The 18,989-nt window shown below is 45.0% G+C and overlaps 1 protein-coding gene across 1 annotated transcript in view; it reads right to left on the reverse strand.

Annotated features, from left to right (window-relative positions):
- The window catches only part of FANCA (FA complementation group A), a 38,638-nt gene that overhangs the window by 7,846 nt on the left and 11,803 nt on the right, over positions 1-18,989 (reverse strand). The window contains exons 12-35 of the mRNA XM_083754506.1: positions 18,630-18,706; positions 17,602-17,743; positions 16,761-16,894; positions 16,343-16,453; positions 15,988-16,083; positions 15,664-15,723; positions 13,224-13,312; positions 12,163-12,223; positions 11,888-11,937; positions 11,158-11,234; positions 9,077-9,184; positions 8,064-8,206; positions 7,737-7,807; positions 7,527-7,626; positions 6,967-7,166; positions 6,767-6,863; positions 6,121-6,297; positions 5,582-5,655; positions 4,688-4,816; positions 4,095-4,185; positions 2,453-2,619; positions 1,610-1,715; positions 990-1,049; positions 76-180 (exon numbers count right to left, since the gene is read on the reverse strand). Of these exons, the coding sequence (XP_083610632.1) occupies positions 76-180; positions 990-1,049; positions 1,610-1,715; positions 2,453-2,619; positions 4,095-4,185; positions 4,688-4,816; positions 5,582-5,655; positions 6,121-6,297; positions 6,767-6,863; positions 6,967-7,166; positions 7,527-7,626; positions 7,737-7,807; positions 8,064-8,206; positions 9,077-9,184; positions 11,158-11,234; positions 11,888-11,937; positions 12,163-12,223; positions 13,224-13,312; positions 15,664-15,723; positions 15,988-16,083; positions 16,343-16,453; positions 16,761-16,894; positions 17,602-17,743; positions 18,630-18,706 (2,525 nt within the window). The remainder of the gene's footprint in view (positions 1-75; positions 181-989; positions 1,050-1,609; positions 1,716-2,452; positions 2,620-4,094; positions 4,186-4,687; positions 4,817-5,581; positions 5,656-6,120; positions 6,298-6,766; positions 6,864-6,966; positions 7,167-7,526; positions 7,627-7,736; positions 7,808-8,063; positions 8,207-9,076; positions 9,185-11,157; positions 11,235-11,887; positions 11,938-12,162; positions 12,224-13,223; positions 13,313-15,663; positions 15,724-15,987; positions 16,084-16,342; positions 16,454-16,760; positions 16,895-17,601; positions 17,744-18,629; positions 18,707-18,989) is intronic.

Genomic DNA, 18,989 nt, shown 5'->3' on the forward strand with positions numbered 1-18,989 from the left:
TACCAGCTGAGCCAAGAGCTTTTGGAACTGCAAGGAGACATATAGAAAGGTAAATCAACAGCACGGGCCTCTTACCGCTGCAGAACACAGGATTATAGGGCACATGGTTTGACACAAGGTGAGAACGGCAGTCACCTCCTGCGCAGGTTTGTGACACTCCAAGCTGGCGCTCAGCAAGCCCTGAAGGACAGCAAGGACAGTCACTAAGGTAGATTTTAGAGCACTAAGGTAGCAAAGGGAAGCAGGTGGCGCTGTGGGTTAAACCACAGAGCCTAGGACTTGCCGATCAGAAGGTCAGTGGTTCGATCCCCACAATGGGGTGAGCTCCCGTTGCTCGGTCCCTGCTCCTGCCAACCTAGCAGTTCGAAAGCACGTCAAAGTGCAAGTAGATAAATAGGTACCACTCCGGCGGGAAGGTAAACGGCGTTTCTATGCGTTGCTCTGGTTCGCCAGAAGCGGCTTTGTCATGCTGGCCACATGACCTGGAAGCTGTACGACGGCTCCCTCGGCCAATAAAGCGAGATGAGCGCTGCATCCCCAGAGTCAGTCACAACTGGACCTAATGGTCAGGGGTCCCTTTACATTTACCTTTAAGGTAGCAATGGCGCTTCACTAAGGCAGCCTAAGCCAACCTGGTCCCCTGCTTTGGACCACAGCTCTCATCAGCCTGATACCGAGGGCTGCTGTCAAAAACCACTAGGGGGGAATCAGGCTGTGGTAGGCAGCACAAAGGCCATGTCCCTCAGGAGTTCAACTGGCATGAGTGGGAGCAGTGGAGAAACAACACTTGGGAGGATTTAAAAAAATGTACTCCAAGCCCACATTCAGCCCTCATAGGAAACTGTCTCGTTACCCATTCTAAATGAATTACACAGAACTCACACACAGAGAGATTACATAGGATGGCCAGGGGACTAAATTCCTTCCCTGCAACCCCAAATTGTCAGGGGAAATTCAGAAGACAAGAGGTGAGTTAGCAGTTACATTACCCTGAAGAAATGAGATGTGATGTCGTAGGAGAGCACACAGCCTCTGGAGCAGATATTCCTCTGTAAAAATGTGAATAAGGAATTTCAGAGAGCGAGGAAAGCATTCCCAAGAAATCTGGATAATTAACTCCAAAATCAGCACATAAATTTAGGTGCGCTCTGACTCAATGGTGCCCCCACCCAGGATTGTGATGGTTTTATTCTGGCTGCTGGCAGCACAGGTTGTTTGGGATTTGCTCCTCCTCTCAAGTTAGCAGGCAGGAGATCAGAGTGATATCACAGAGAGAGGGGATTAGGTCCCTTTCCAAGGGCAGCGATGTTCCCATAAACAGCAAGCGGGCATAAGGGCCGCATTTTTTAAAAAGCGGTAGACCAGCCTTCTCTAATGTGGTTCCATCCGAAGTTTTGGGCCGTAGCTCCTATCATCGTGAAACTGTGCTGTGTAGTCAAAAAAACATCTGGAGAGTAGCAGGCTGAGGATGGCTGAAGCAGACTGCTCTCTCACTGACACTGCTTTAAGCCCCAGAAGGAAGATTCAGCAACAGCACACCCAGAGAGCAAAACACAAAGCCAGGAGCAGTTATCAAGAGCACTGCAGTTCTTTAGGACAGGATACACACCAGTTCTGTGTTTGCAAAACAGAAGAAGTCTTCGCAATCCAGAACAATTTTATTTCCTCTCTTCTGTGTTGATATGAGAACCGATGGAGGGAGACCTAAAAGAATCCTGTACAAGAAGCAGTTTGTTTCAGGGTATAAACCATATTCATTCTGGTTTTAAGAATAGTGTCTGATTTGCTGTGGACAGGATTTCAGATTGCCAATGAAACAATGAACAGAAGCATTAGCAAAACTGGGGCCAAGATCAGGCTATTCCTAGATCAGGCTATTCCTCACGAGAGCAGACAAGGCTGTAGCTCTGTGATAGAGCACCAACTCTGCATGCAAAATGCCCAAGGTTCATTCCCCACTGACATCACCAGGGAGGCCTGGAAATGCCCCACCCCGGAGAGCTACTGCCAGTCAGTTTTGACAATGCTGAGACAGATGGAGCAATGGCCTGACTCTGTTTATTTATTATTTTGAATGTTTGGCCAACTTTCCTTCCCAAAGGGAGCCTAGAGGATCTCAAAACATAATAAAATTAGATGAAAACCCATTTAAAAACACCACTGTAACATTGAGGCAACAATTAAAACCAGCAGTGTGAAAAACCTGGTAGCCAGAGGCTTGGAAACAGCGTCTTTCCATGCTTCCTGAATGCAAGTCTTCCTTTGGAGGGACTTTCGCAGCTGGGGTGCCACCACTGGGAATGCCCTGTCTTGGGTATCTACAGCTTCCCATGTCCCACAACCCGGGAGGAGGCAGGAAGGGAAAATCTTGCCTTCCATTGGCTTCTATGCAGCTGTGTTTTTAATTATCCCCAAAGCCACTTGGACTCATTGGCAGCCATGGTGCATTTACCTGGTTTGAAGCAGCAGCTCCTGCTGCTGAAGTAGCCTTTCACCCACAGAGGGCCCATTGCCCAGAGCTTTTTGCCGCCCCTGGAAAACCCTGAATAGGAAGTGCTCCTCCCTTCTGGGGCAGGAGTCAGGTGGGGCTTTCTTGCGCTCCAGCTCCAGCAACATCTCCTGAAATTGAGACAGCAGCCGGTTAGTAGAGGGCAGGAGATGGCGTTTCAACTCCTGTTTGTTTGTTTGTTTGTTTACTTATTTATTAAATTTCCATCCCACTCTTCTTCCCAAAGGAGCCCTGGGCAGAAAACATCAAAAATTTAAAACAATTCCATTCAAAACAACAACAACAACATACCGTATTTTTCGCCCTATAGGACGCACCGTCCCATAAGGCGCACCTAGTTTTTTGGGGGGGAAATAAAGGGAAAATAAAGGGAAATAAAGGCGCGGGGCTGGGGCGGGGGAGGCCCGAGCTTCCCCCGACCCCAGTCCCCAAACAGGCAGCTCTCTGCAAGCCGTGGGAGCCCAGCGCTGGCTCCCGCTGCTTGCTGAGAGGTCCGCGAAGCCTGGACGCGCTGAGTTCAGCGCGCGCAGGCTTCTTCGGCATGCAAGCAACTCTCTGCAAGCAGCGGGAGCGCTCCGCTGCTTGCGGAGAGGTCCGCGAAGCCTGGAGAGCGAGAGGGGTCGGTGCGCCTGCATTCACCCCATAGGACGCACACACATTTCCCCTTCATTTTTTGAGGGGAAAAAGTGCGTCCTATAGGGAGAAAAATACGGTATTTTAAAAAAATTCTAAACCACCTAAAACATTTCAAACTCTTCAGAATGCCTTAAAACATGTTGCAGTAACCTGCAGTTTTATAAGAGTATATATTTAAAGCAGGTGAATAAACGAGTAAGTTAAGTTAACTTGGAATATGCAGAAAATATAAAAAAATAAATTTAAGGAAAGAGGGAGAAGAAAGTTGAGTTTCGAAATGTTGAAATGATTGTAAAATTATTGAAGTGTATAAATTTGAAAATAATAGATAAAAATTAAAAAAGGTCTAAAAACATGAATATCTCCACAGCAGTGGATCGAAGATCAAAATAGTGGTATTCCATAGTAATAAATGCCCAGTACTTATTATATATTCATTTTCCCTCAAAGCATTTCACATACGTCCCTTATCCTTAAAACAGCCTTGCAGATAGGCAGGCCACTATCATAAAGCTACCATAAGCTCAATCTAGAGCAATCTTCTCCAACTCAGTGCCCTCCATATGCTTAGGTCTACAATTCCCATCTGCCCTTGAAGACCATTATACTAAGTGCAGAATGCAGTGGCCACAGGCATTCCAGCCCAAGCTGCAGTATTTAGCAACAATGCTGCACAGGAGAATATGCATGTGCATGTTCTATTATCAGCATGGTACCCGAGACTGGGTCATCGTTAGCCATCACTAGCAGCCAGTGCATAAGACGGCTCCCACAAGACTGGCTGACTCTCCAGCAATTTAACTGAACGTTGCTTTATGGGTTGGAAAGCACCTTTGCACTTGTCATATCATTCCTAGCATCAGAAGACCAACCCCAGCAAGCGGCAAAATCTTTAAGGAAAAGAAGACAAGTACAAACAGAAAACACATAGCATGCACATTTGCATCACCTGTAACCGGCAGTAGATATCGGGGCTTCCTCTCCCATGGGATATGGAGCATTTCGAATAATTTGGGTGGTTGGGCTTGTCAAGCTCAGACCTGGAACCGAAAGCAATGGAGGAGCAGTTACTGCAAGGCCCAGAAATATCTGAACACACAAGAGAAGCATTTGCCAGAGAAACTGGGAAAGGGACACGTGCAAGTCCTGAAGCTGCTAATTTTGCATCTTTACCTGCTTTAACATGCCATGGAAACACACTATCGATAAACCAGAACTATTTTAAAAGAGTGCATTCCTGGGCAGGGGGAAGGAACAATCTCAATTAAGGCAGATGTTTATCAGCATTGCGTAGGTTGTAGGAGCAACACACCCTTTCACCCAGCTGATCACAGGCAGAGGGAAAAGGCAGAATTTGGGTGGGAAAAACAATTGGTGCTTTGTTCATCTGTAGAAGCAATTTAACCAGCACCTTTAATCAAAGGGAACCAGCCGTTGTGCTCAGGTTCTGGTAGTAGGCTTCCCAGAAGGAGTACCTGGCTGGCAGGAAAAGGACAGTGGACTAGATGGCTTGATCCAATGAGACTCTTCTGACGCTCTTACCTCTGGCAGAAATCCAGGATGGTGCCAATAAGAACAGCACACATCTCTCTCAGGTCTCCATCACAGCCTCCAGCAGCAGCAGGCACAGGAAGAAAGTGCTGATACAAAGCCCAGTAATGGAATTCCTGCCTGCATGTAGGAGAGACAGGCAGAAAAAGCTCAGATCTTCTGCCAGCAAATCAAAAGGCAAAAGAGAGAAGGTGGGGGTGAAAGACCTTGAGCCAAATCTTCTTATGGTTATCATCAGTGCACAAGGCTGGACATAGAAGTGAAGGCTTTTAAGCTCAGACTCAAAGGGACAGACAGAGGGTGAGAGTTTTGCAAAACCATTTCAGAGACTAAACCATGAATTATTTTAGTTAATTATCCTTCTCTGGACTTTAGCTTTAGGAACGAGGGTTCTGCCTTTGGAAGGATTAAGGGGCTATTTTATTTATTTATTAAAATATTTATATAATGCTTTTCAGAAAACGTAGCTACACACATCACACAGTAGACCAAGAATAAGCAACAAAAAGTGCTTGAGAAAGCGTGATTTTTCACATACAAATCACTGTTTTTCACATCACAAACACCTGCACTATGATTCTTTTAAAAAAAAAAAAACCTTCTAAAACCACTGCCTCCCCCGCCTAATATTCCAGCTTGTGAAAAACCGGCCTCAGTTGTTAATTTTCACTTTCTGGGCTCATTTGCAGGTGACCAAAAGTGCTTCTTCACATGAATGAAAATCAGCCTTCACCATCCTGGTGCCCTCCAGATGTTTTGGACTATAATTCCCGTCAACACAGCCATATGAGGCTGCTGGGAGTTGTAGTCCAAAATGTCTGATGAGCATCCAGTTGGTCAAGGCTGAACCTTGAACTAAAGTTAAAGCCAGCCTGCAGCACTCACCTCTCACAAGGAGAAAGAACGTCTTCATCAGGCTGAACTCCTAGCTCCATCAGCAGCCACTCTTGGAGGGTCAGCTACAAGACAGATAAATTTCTGTACACAAAACATCAACAGGAGCTCCCCAGACACCTTAGCCTTTTCCTCCATGCTAAGCATTAGGTCATTTGCTCTGGCCCTCAGGCATAAATTGAAGTGCTAATAGCATTGAATTTCTTAAATCAGGGCAAAATCAGGATTTACCAGCAGAGCTCTCAATGATTTGAAGTAGACTGGCAAGGATTTCTGACTCTCCGTTGCTTAACAGCAGCAACAATAGCCTATCCTACCACTACCACAAGGCCTTCATGTGTAATGGATTAAGAGCTCTTCTACACTTCACTCAAACTTTCAGAGGGCTGCTCAGCTCTGGCTAAACTAAGCCAAGCTCTTATGCCCGCTTAACTGGCATCCCAACAGTGAAGACTCAACCTGCTACAGATAATGTTGAGACATGGTTGCCAGAGGGCAAGGAGAGAACCTGGCACAGTCACTGAATTTACCTGGAACTCTTTCTTCTGCAAGAGCTCTTTGAACTGGGTTTGCTTCCACAAGCAGAGGGCAGCTTTCTGGTAACAGATAGCGGGGTGAGATAAAGTTTTCCAAGGAATCTCAGCTGGGTCTCCATCATAGCCTCTTCCTCGAGCCTCTAAGCTGAGCCGTGGAACAACATATTGAAGCTACAAAACAAGAAAAAAAACCCTGCCAATATAAATAGCACTGAGCTAGATGGACTACTGGTCTGACTCTGTATAAGGCAGCTTCCTATATTCCATATACAAATCCACAAGTTGACTTTATAGAATAACAAGGTTTTCTTATTTGCTGACATTATTGATTTCATCACAAATATGACCCCAAATCATTAAACAGCATTGATGTATTCCCCCCCCCCCCAAAAAAATGTTGGAGCATAACAATAATAAAATCTGGAACCACAAGTTTTGAGAAAAGCAGGCTGGAAAACGCTGCACTCACAGAATGCTGAGCAATCAATCTAGAGAGAATCCTGGACAAACATGCAGGTTAGCACACTATAGAGTAACTGAGCAGAAATAACTGCAGCGGAAAGATGCATTCGTGTTCAGATTTGACTTCTGAGTGCAGGATAACTGTTGTTTGCTTTAAATATATATTTTATAAAGTTACCTTTTTTACAAAACCAGGATGAAGTAAGGAGCACAGACAAGCACTGGAAAGGGAAGGAAATTTGCAGAAGTAGTAAGAGAGAGCAGCTGTAGAAAACCTACAGAGAGAGAGAGAGAGAGATAAAAAGTATTATTTTGTTTTGTCATTCACTGCTCCCCTTTCAACAACAGATGAAACCTTTAATGGAGAAATAAGTTTACCTCAAGCAGAAGACAATGGACTCTCCTGTCCGGCACACCAATAAATAATCCCAGAGCTCAGTAATTGAAAGACATCTTTTGGATGCAGAGTGAGGAAGCCAAAAGCAGATGTCCACCTCAGGAATTAAGGACTTGGCTTCATTTAAGTGAACTGCAAAGACAGCCAGGCCAATGATATGAGCATCACTTAGAGAAGGCCCCTGCAAACAGACAAAACATACCCCAATCAAAGCACATGAAAATACATTTTGTAAACCAGGAGTGGCTAACTTGCAGGCCATCAGTTGTTGGACTACAGTTCCCATAATCCCGTTGGACTACAGATCGTACAATCCCTGACCATTGGACCATTCTGGTTGTGGCTGATGGGAACTGGAATTTAGCAGCAGCTGACAGGTCACAGGATATCCCTGCAGTAAAGCCCAGAACTCAAAGGGGCCTATCTCAGGAACGCAAGCAGACCGACACTCTGTGATGGCAACAGAAGGAGCCAGTTAAATTCTGGTTCTTCAGAGGGGTGCATGCATTAAGACATCAACTCATCGCATTGGGAAACCCACCTGATGATAGATAAGCTGGCAGAGCCTGCCCAACAAGGATGGCAAAAGTCGGCGGTGCCCACAAACCATTTTCACAAAGAGGGAGGGCCAGGCCCCTTGTCTGTAAGGAATACAAGCCATGTCATCATATTGCTGCCAGGATGAAAAAATGTTTATCTCTGTTTAACTACGTTCCAGAAACTTTAAATACCCAGTAAGTGTTATTTTTACCTGTCTGGAGGGAGGAAGGAGGAGGCAGCCATTACACTCTGGCAGAACGATGTCAGAAGAAGATCAATAGCCTGAAAGAGAGAGGCTGGCTGTTGATTTCTAACCCAGGGCCTTTGTATCTGGTGTTGGTAGAGATACAAGCTCCTACCATGCAATTATGAATAACTGAGAACTACAATTCTCATATTTTGTCTGACAGGACCACAACAAATACTGAAAATATGGCTCATTGGTTGGATGGGTTCCCAACATTTTATCTCCGTAAAATGATTCTGTCTCAGGGATGTTTCAGTGAAGCAACTTAGAGCAAAGCACGTCTGTACGCACCCCTTGATCCTGCTTTTCAACTTCAGGAATGGAAAGGTTTAGCTTGATCCTAAGACTCAGGGATGCGGCTTCATCCTCGTCTTTCATACGTCCCAGAACGCCCACCAGTTTATCAGAGACCACAGCAATCTGAGCTGGCACCTCTGCAACAGAGAACAACACGACAGAACAGCCAACAAAGGAGACGAGGGTATATCCAGCTGCTGAAGTTCCTTAGGAATTTATTTTAAAACCTCATAGGCAAATTGTTCTGCCACCCTGAACACACAGTGCCACCGGCATATGTGGCTTTTGATTCCATCTGAAGGAAGCGGGAAGTTTTAACAAGCAATAACATTAACAAGGGAGCAACCAGGTTTAAGTGATGCACTTGAGAACTAGAAACAGACCTCGAGCCATCTAAAGCAGATTAGGCCAGGCCTGCATCTAGCAAGCCAAAAAAGTGGGCGGGTCTTTTTCAGCCAAGAAAAAGCACAACATTTGCCAAATACTAGATGCTGAAAATTAAAGTGAATCAGACAACTATGTGTGTGTGCGCGCGCGCACACACACACACACACACACCTCGGTCCAAGATGCAACCCCAACCTGCTTCTCCCAATGGCTTGGTTTGGCCCACTGACCAAAACAAGCCATGTTAAGTCGAAGGGGATGACATAATACCCTGCTGGAGTCCTCAGAACACCTCTTCCCATTGTGGCCACTTGGAGCTGCATGACAGTTTCCACCACAGCAGTTCCATTTGCCCTTTGGCCACCCCTTGAGTAGGCCAGGTTGCACCTTCTGGACTGTCATGCCTGCTTCATCTCACCTTGCCCAACCAGCAGATATGCAGAGTCTCGCCCTTGGGGTCGTCTTTTACCCCTGAAGTTGGCTGATGATGCGTGAGGCCCACAAACATCTCACACGTACGACACAGGCTCACGTCATCTGCCAAAGCAGCTTTGCAGGCCCGTTCTGTGCTGTTTCGTCCCCATTCTCTCCCCGTTTGCCGCCCGATTGCCTTCACTTACCATCATGCTTATTCTGGTCTGTAATAAGCAGCCTCAGTGTGTCAAGTTCAGCTTTTAGAAGTTCCAAGGGCTCCCTGAGATCACTTGCCTCAATTTCCATTGATTCATCTGCTGAACACAAGAAGCTGCTGCTGTCTTATGCCAGGATCAAGCTATTTGTAAAGTTAGCCTAGAATTTTCTATTGTATTTAAAATGTTTCTTACCTGCCCTTCAGAAGGTTCTAGGGCAGCGTACAAAATGGTGCAGGCAATTTACCCAACATACAAACTGTGATACTGTATATGAATGGCCAAGACTGCTTACAGGAGCAGGCTGAAGGTAACTCCTCTGCTGAGAGAGCTATATTGGTTGCCAATTTGCTGCTGGACCAGGTTCATGGTTCTTGTGCTAATTCACAAAGCCCTGAAGAACCTGGGCCCCAAGTACCTTAAGAACAATCTGATTCCTTATGCTCCACCTCAATCACAGAGATCCTCTGATGGGCCGCTTCTTGGGGTTCCCCACACCGCAGAGGTTTGGTCAGCCTCTGTTAGGGACCGAGCCTTTAGCGCAGCAAGCCCTGCCTTTGTGGAACTCCTTAGCACTAGAGGTTTGGCAGGAATCATTCCTGCCAACTGACAGAGATCTCCTAAAAATTGTGTTATTTTACATGTGAATTTGTTTTTTGCCAATCAGTATTTTAGTGATGTTTTTATCATTCTTACTGTAATTTTGGGTGGTGTTTACCACCTGGTTGTAGTTTTATGCAAGTTGAGTTTTAAAATGTTTAAATAAATATAAATGCAATATAAAAGCAACAGCAAAATGAAAAAGAAGATTAAAAACTCATGTTTAAAAACTATGGACAAGAAGAAGAAAGCAGCAGCTCCAATTACAATTCCATTCAAAATGCCTGGAGCAATAGAAAAGTCCTTAACCTTACACACCCCTAGGGTCCCAGGCAGAGAAAGGTCTTTCATCAGCGCTTGCAAACAGATCCCATTTTAACCACAGATGCCTAGGAGTTGAACCTGGGGTGCTCTGTATGCAAAGTGTGTGCTCTCCACCAATGTGTTTTGCTACCCCCTCCTCCCAATGGAAAGTGCATTTTAGTTCAGCCTGTAATATAAACACTGTCAGCTTGAAGCCCCACTATTTTGATGGAGCAACCTCAAAAGAGCATTTGTAAGAGTAACAGCCCACATTTTTAACGAGGTTCTTGGACAGTATGCAGACTATTGACCTACAGTGACTCACAGCACCACCTCTCTAGGTCTGGTTTAGGGCACTCAACCTAAAGAATGGACTGGAATTTGTGCAATTGAACAAATTTATCTCCACATATGTATCAGTATTAAGCCAGCTCAGCACATTGAAGTCTCCAGGCTAATTTAGCAGCACCGTTCATTAATCCTGCTTCACTGGCGTGATGCCCCAAGGCTATATATAACAGACAGTGATCGTTTTAGAGCTAACAGGCAATGCAATTCCATCAATATCAAGCCAGCTGCATTAAAGGACAAAAGCAGGCTAAATCATTTTATTCACTTCTGCTACAGGACCAGGAATTTAATGGAACAGCCACTAGGGGCCAGTGTCCCCACTTTATCTGGAACACAAATCATTCCTTTTGATTGCTGCAAGCTGCTAAAAAGCATCACTTCACCCTTGATTTTTGGCACTCAGGACCTCAAGCTGCCCAAGCCTGAGAACAGCATCTGAGTTTTCACATTAAGTACAAAGGTCCAGAGTTCTTTAGAGGCAGCAGCAGGACGCATCAGCTCCAGTTCATCTTTTGTCAGAATTGTACCAGAAAACACAGGGAGCTTCTTGCACAGTCCACATTGCAGATTAACAGGCATGGAAGCTCCACACTGAATCACTTTTGTGGTTCAGCAGCAGCATCCCCCCTTTCTCTTTGCAGCAAGGAAAATGCCAGCACCTCCATAATGCATTTCCCCATTACACAACCACAAAAGAGGCACTATCCCTGGGAAAATGCCAACGTTTCATATTTGTTTTAATACCTAGGAGGAGGTGAGCAAAGAAGCAGCATTTGTTTTGCTTCATTCTTACCACTAGGCAAATAGATCTTTCTCACCCTGCAAGAGCTTCTCTTTAACAGCTTTGCATTCTTCAATGTAAGTGGCGTACATGTTCACAGGAATTTTCTCAGCCCTGTTTTAGGGGACAGAAATGTTTTTATGCCACCACTGAACCAGCCTCCAGTTACCATCATGACGCAGTTGGCATGTCACATGCAAACGATGTTTTAAAGTGAGCCAGGGCATGCAGGTGGCTGCCCCTTTTACTGGCTGACCAAGTAAGCAATAGAATGGGCCAGAGCTACAAACAGGAAGCTTTCAATTAACATCAGGAAAAAAACTTTTTGTTGAACAGAACTTGATCATGATTATGTAGATGGATGTTGGCCATAGGAAAAGGCATTGCTTATAAAGCACTGTCTGGAACCTCTCCTGTCATCCCACTTCTCAATATGTGCAGAAAAGAACAGCTGAAGAAGTGCAAAATGGCTCCACTATGGAAGCAACCAAAGAGATAAAGACCATTTTGTGTCACATGGGAATATTTTCTTGCACATGCAGTTAATCAAAGGAAACCTGGAGACCAAGAACAGTGGACCCAAGAGGCAGAGAGGTCTGTGGGCATTCAGAAGTGTGGTAAGACCATAACACTACTGCATTACGTGGCTGCAGGTGCAGAGATAACTCAGGATCATGGGACGTCACATCAGGTGATGTCAAACGTCCCCAGTATGAAGCCTCTAATACCAAAAAACAATTGCAGCTTTTCAGAATCCACTTCCTTACCTCTTAAGGGAGTCTATCAAAGCCATGCGGGAGTCGGGTGTTTCAGGAAGCTGCAATTAAAAAAATAAAATAAAAAATAGTGTTTTAATATCCGTTTTGACATTGCTGATTTAGATGCACATGTTTTTATGCTGCAGCTCATTCTGAGTGTGAATGTGCTTAATAGAACAGTAACCTACAAGTTTAGGAATACATAAAACAGAAAAGCAGCCCAAACTTTCAAAAAATTTCATTCGTCACCCAAAATTGGAGGAAACAAAAAGAAGGATGCTCACCACACGTGGTGCAAGTAAAGCAGGAATAAAACGCGAACTGTAATAGGACCGTCTGAAGATGCTGAAACACAGGAAGGCAGATGCGGTAGAAATTAATCACATCTGGAACACACAGTGCATCTTGACATTTTTAGGAATGCCTTAAAACAAACCTACTGGTTTTTATTTCAAAAAATCACACAGAAAAAAGTACTTCAAAAACACAGCATGTGGGCATATTGTTGTGATAACCCATTGATATGATTAGCTATAGGGCAGTTCCACCACAGGAAGAACTACACAACACAAAGCAGCCTTTGCAGAACCCAATGAATAAGAATCTAAGAAGAGCCCTGCAGCAGCTGGATCAAACTAAAAAGGGTCCCTCTTACTCCAGCATCCTGTTCTCACAGTGGGCAGCCAGGAGCCCCCAAGGGAGACTACAAACAGGACCTGAGCGCAACAACATTTTTTACTTCATTGGGGCATTCACAGGGAGCCAGGCACACCCTCAGCTGCAGCTCACGACAGCTTCCTCAAGGCAAGAGGGTCCATTCAAGGGCAACAGAACAAGCAAGTTCTGAGCTGCAATCCGAGGGCCACAAGCCCCACAATTTCCCCCCTGCCCTGAGTGAGCTACACTGAAACAAAAGAGGAAATGCACAAGAGGGGGACTGTGCCAGACCAAGTGCTGGAAACTTCAAGAGAGGAGAATCCTGCTTGCTGGTTTCCCATAGGCATGTGGTTGGCCACTGTGAGAACAGGATGCTGGACTAGATGGGCCACTGGCCTAATCCTGTGGGGCTCTTCTTATGTTCTTGGAGGGATGCTTGCAAAGGATGCCTTTTTAACCAGAGTTGCGGAACCACCATTCATGGGTGTTCGACTCTTTTCCTCCTTCCACGTTCTTTCCACATACAGCAGCAAACACTAGACAAACAGCTACCAACAGGTTTTATTATTATTATTTTAGACAGCAATTCCAGCTCTTCTTCTTTTAAAGCCTTTTTTTCCTGACCATATTGTTTGATATGTTCCTGGAACAGAATATTTTGGGGAGCTGAGAGATGAAGATATCATACCTGGCTTCCATCACACTAGTTGGGATCTTTCCAGTGTTTTCAAATATCTGAATGGCCTTTTCAACATCATGAAGTGCCTGGCAGTGTGGCTGGCATACAAACAGAGGAGAGAAGCAACAGAAGAGAGAAGAAATGTTTTTTATCTCTTTTTGCACAACTGATCCAAGTCTTTCTTTCCTGCTCTATTGTGCTTTGTGACTGCTTTTTCTGTGCCATGGGAGACATGGCCAGTTCAGCTGCATAACAAATACTTGGTGATGGGGAACTAAGACAGCATAACAGGAGCAGAATAAGATCACAATCAGGTAAAAGATACTCAAGTGTATCTTCCAAATTTCATATATTTTACGCCTTGGGGCTTAAAGATTCTGCTGTTAAGTGTAAATGGCTGCTCTGGGTAAAGTCAGGCAGAAATAATGCTGTTTTGGGTCTGGCACAAATGAGCAGAACTGAAAAGAAACAGCAAAGAAACAGCAAGAGCCCAGGAAATCAATTCTGTGATTGGGGCCCAATAGGGCCCAATAGAGACATAAGAAGAATGAAAAACAACCTTTCCTGCAGGATACACTGAGAAATTGAAATAAGAACTCCCTGAAAACAAACACAGCTATAGCAAACAGCTTTTATGTATCACACTTAAAAGAAAAAGACCAAATTTGTTATGCTGCATTTCTACCAGTAAGTTCCAACATCTCTGATCAGACTTAAGACAGAAATAAATGAATAGAATAATATTGGTCTGAACTAAACGAACCGGAATGTCATGGTTCATTTTTGTCATGGAGATTAAAATTGGACCCACTTACACTTTTCTGTCTGCCTTGGACGTAACTGCACAAAAGTTACCAGTCTGCAAACATTTTACATGCCTCGTTCATCCGCCAGCTGTATTTCCATACTGGGCTTCCTTCCTCTGTTTCAATGCTGAGTGCTGAGGAAGTGCTGAGCACCGCAGATCACCTGCATGCAGAGCCTACCCACCTACAGCTACCAAGCAAATGCTCAAGGCTGCTGTCACCCACCCTTTCCCCCCCCCCCTGACTGTGTGTAATTAGAGCTTTTGCCTCCTTTCAAAGTAAGGCCATGAGTTCTAAGCCCTGCGGGTGTCAGGAGAGGTGAGATTCCGAGTAGAGAATGAGCATCAAAAGTGCAGGGGGAAAGAGAGGTGAGAATGAGTGGAACTGCAAGATCAAGTTAGGCCCTTGAAAGACCCCAAGGGAAGCCTCAGAAACTGAAGCAGAAGCCCTGGAGGAATGTGCCACCACTCCAAAAAACAAACAAACCCTGAGCTCTGATTAGTAAAAGGGTTTGCCTGCTTCAACATTTGGTAACTGCTCATCAGATGTGAAGCTGAAGAAGGGCATTGATAATGCAAGGTAGTTTTCATGGTGCTCAGAGAGACCCTATTCTTGGCTTAGCTCCCGGCTACCTGAAGGGCCGCCTCGCTTCCTCTGTGCTTCTATATCGCTGAGGCAAGCTTGGTTGGCATTCACAAGAGCAACTTCTTTCTGAACACATTTAAATCGTGCAATTCCCTTCCTCTTCAGGAGGACTGCTGGCCCCTCTCACTCTCTCAATTTTTTGCTCCCAAGTTAAGACCTTCCTTTTTCAGATAGGCTTTAAATTTGCCTGGTTAGTGCAAAATGGCTGATCCTGCTGCTTTGTGCCAGTCTTATCTACAGCAATGCTTAATTTGTTTGTGTTTGATGTCATTTAAACACCAGCCAAAGTCCTTTTTTTATTTTCTCAGGCCTTTTAATCCTCGGCTCATTTATGTTTTTGTGCTGCTTGGTGTCTGTTTTTAATTACACTGGCTCCTTTTATATTACGGTGCCCTAATGTTTTTGCTTTAATTTTTATCTAAATTGTGATTTTAACTTTTCGTAAGCTGCCCTGAGAACCTGTGGAAGGGCAGAGTTACAGAGCAACCAAGCAATAATATAAATAAAATGATAATAAAACTTGAGGTAAGCCACCCTGAATATCAGCTTTTAAAATAGTGGAAGGGTGGAAATTCTTCAAGTCAATACATGCCCACTTTACCCTTCAACGGAGGCTTTTTACTCCCCTCTCCACCCCCAAGTCCAGCATGCATGTTGCAGTGCTAGTGTTGCAGTTCAGAAGCAACCAATGTGGTGCCTTTCAGATGCTACCCAATTCCAACTACCATCAGGCCCAGCCAGCATGGCCAATAGCCAGGGAGGATGATGGGAGTTGTAGTCCAGCAACATCTGCCTGCCCTCACATTGGTCCTCCATGTTATAACCTTAAGATGCATCATGGTAGCAGTTGTAAGGCTTAAGAAACATTGTAAAGTCATATTGTTAATGTTCTCCCCAGGTAACCAATTATTAAGGGCAGGTCTGCACGAGAGAAGTTACCACAGCAGAAAGTCATAGAAATTATACGTATGGGGTCCGTCCAGGTGGTTCTTGTGTACCTGCACAGCTTCCTTGACAGAAGACAAATCCTCATAGAGACCCATGTCTTCTATTGCTACCTGGAAAGCATTGAAAGAAAAAGGAGCACAACTGAAGGCATGGTGATGGAAAAGGGCAGGGGGCTTAGTGCAAAACAAGACTCATCCCTAGAACTGGTTTCCGACAGCTCCGGGGCTAATCTTACCTTTCCTACTCTGCACAAAGGCTACCAGCATCCCTGCACATCTGCAAGAGAGGAGGCAGGTTCCAGGTAGCTGACTGAGCCCCTGCACTTCCCTCTTTAAGAGGCTGAGCCCCGGAAATGGAAGAAGCCCTTCACTGACCTTGAAATCAGCCAACCGGGTTTTGGCGAGAGTGATGTATTCCAGAAGAAAGGGGCGGTATTTGATGGGTACGAACGGCGGGTGCATGATGTGGACCTAAAGAGACAGTTCAAATCAGGGTTAGGTCAACAGTCGTCACGCCCACTGGATGCCCCTAGCAGTTTTGCACATTCCCTCCCAAGGTATGGGCTACAGAAAACAGATGCAAGATTTATTGTACACAAGTACACTGCATGCTGCCTTTTTGTATGCATATGAACAAAACAAAAAAAGCATAGAGCACTTTACACTTCCTAGAAGTTCAAGCAGCAGTTAAAATCTAAAGATGGGTGGCAAGATCCTCTCCATTTCTCACCTTCAGGTATTGAGGGGCTTCCAAGGGCACCAGCTCCGACAGGAACTTGAAGAGGAAGACTAAGGCCTTCTTACTGCTACTGTGGAAGCCACTGCTACTCCCAAAGGCAGCCTGGAAAGCGACAACAACACACAGAATACTGTTAAACTATGCACATCACTGAGACTAGGGAATTCATTACTGCAAGATGTAGTGATGGTCACCAACTTAGACAGCTTTAAAAGGAGAAAATCCATCCCAGCCAAATGCAAAGCACCTTCAAATCCTAGTTTCTGGTACAGTAGCTCACTCCTGTAGAGGCTTGGATACCCTTCAAGACACACACACACACACACACACACACACACACACACACACACACCGTCCTTGTGTCTGGCATAACAAGTTTCTTGGGGAAGTGTCTTCCATTTGCTCTTACCTTAAACCATTCTGCATAAGACATGAATATCGCAGGGCCCTCCAAGGCTGCCTGACGTACTATTATGAATGCGGTGATCATGTTTTCCAGGTCATAGTCCTCAAAGGCTTTTTTCAACAGGCGATCCAGGAGGTCTAGAAGAAGCACAGCAAGATCTCCAAAACATTACATACCTATAGGGAAACCTGGATGCTAATAAAAAAGACAAAAAGGCAACCCTCTGTTCAAAGATCAAACAAGACATTGAGTACTCTTTTGCAATTAAAAAATGCTGAAGAAATTGCTGTAGACAATAACAGACAACCCTGTTGTCTCAGTTCACAGGCCACAGTAGCAAATGTGCTACTCTTTCCCACTGGCCCAAAGCAACCCAATGAGCTTCATGGTTGTATGGGGATCTGAAGTTAGGTCTCCCTTCTAGTCCAATGATCAACACCAGAGCTCCTGTCTCATATCCCCCAGTTGACAGATGTGGGGAGGGCGCATAAGAAAGAAAGGTCATTTTTTTTGCTGTGATATGGGGCCTGGCACAGTACTGCAAACATATGAGCATATGCCCCCTCCAGGTGACAGTTTAAGCCGCAATTAATAGCAGTTTAAATAGTCTCAACATAATGACCCACAGCTAAATTAAAAATTCAGAGAGAGAGAGGAGACTTGGCAAAGCCATCCAAGTCAAACTGATAATATTTGGCAAAGAAGCCAATATTATTTGTGAATATTTTTAAAACACCAAACAAGCAGCTGTGAGCATCGGATCACACCAGCCATTTTCCTCTCATGTCTGTTGGTTCTGCGCTTGAAAGACCAGCAGCAGCCCAGACATCTTCTCCAAACATACCTTTAATCAAGTGTTGTGCTTGAGGATGACAGACTAACAATGTAGACACACAGGAAAGGACATGGTGCCAATTCACTTCGCTTGTCTCTAAGACCAGCTGCAAATGATGCGTCAGCTCCTCTGCTTTGAACACCACAAACAGCTAGAAGGGAAGGAGGAGGAAATCCTTTTGGAATCGAAGGACGCTGGGGCAGAGCACCCAAGAACACATTCATGGTTCACTCCTGAACATCACACTGCTGATCAGTGTTAGACAGTAGTAAAGAAAGTGGAATAATTGGCTCATCCTAAGGCAGCTTCCTATATTCCAGACCTGAAACCCAACCTAGAGGAGCTGGGGAAGCAGGAACTCCCACTTCCACCAAGAGATCTCTATACTGCCAGTGCCCCTGAAGAGCCACTGGATCCAGACTTCTCTGCCCAGGACTGTAACTCTCCACACCAACCGCCTGGTTTCCTGGTCAGTGTCACTCTGCATCTCTCCCAAAAGATGGTGAGTCAGGCAGGACCTTCAAAGCTAGCTGCCCGTGAGGCTATCCAACAGAAGGGAAGTGTCTATATATAAGCAGAACTGAGAAAAGAACTCTTATCCAAGCTTTCTGCCCTGGAGAGATGAATCCTCTCTAAGGCCAGAGCCAAATGGCTTCCCTTCCTTGCAAGGAAGCAAGCAAGCAAACACCCTGGATACTTCTCCTTGCTTGCACATCCCCCTTTGATATCCCCATTCTGTTTTGCAAGCCTCTTGGCACAAACAACATTTACCCAATGCATTGTTTGGTTTCCTGGCCTCAGCTTACAAAGCTATTGGCTTTTTTTTTTTGTTCCATGAAAGAGAGCAGGCTCCAATTTTGCTATAATTGAAGCATGCTACTTCTGAAAAACCCAGACGCAGCACATATCATGTTACAGGGACTGTACCAAAGGGTACAGTTCCAGTAAGCTGCACGAGCTCCAGGAAATAATAATAAACAAGGGTTGTGCTAAAATGTGAGGTGTTCCTGGTCAGATCCCACAAGGAAGAGACATACTTTGCGGTACAGCATGGTGAGCACCGAGCTGGTTCTTGCAAAGCTCCAGTCTCTCTGCAGATGAATGGCTTCGAAAGCTGTGTTCAGAGAAGACAAAGGGGAGGGGGGAAATCTAACTTTACAAACCAGTAAGAGCAATTCTGCCAAAGGATAACAAAATATCAAAGGCTTCCCTTGCTTATGCCTCGCAAAACATTTACAGTATGTGAAAAGTTACAAATAGGTAGCCGTGTTGGTGTGCCATAATCAAAACAAAAAAAAATTCCTTCCAGTAGCACCTTAAAGACCAACAAAGTTAGTTCTTGGTATGAGCTTTCATGTGCAACTTCGTGTGCAACACAGAAGTGTGCATGCACACGA

The sequence above is a fragment of the Podarcis gaigeae genome (genome assembly GCF_964106915.1).
Source record: "Podarcis gaigeae genome assembly, chromosome: 8".
Taxonomy (NCBI): Eukaryota; Metazoa; Chordata; class Lepidosauria; order Squamata; family Lacertidae; genus Podarcis; species Podarcis gaigeae.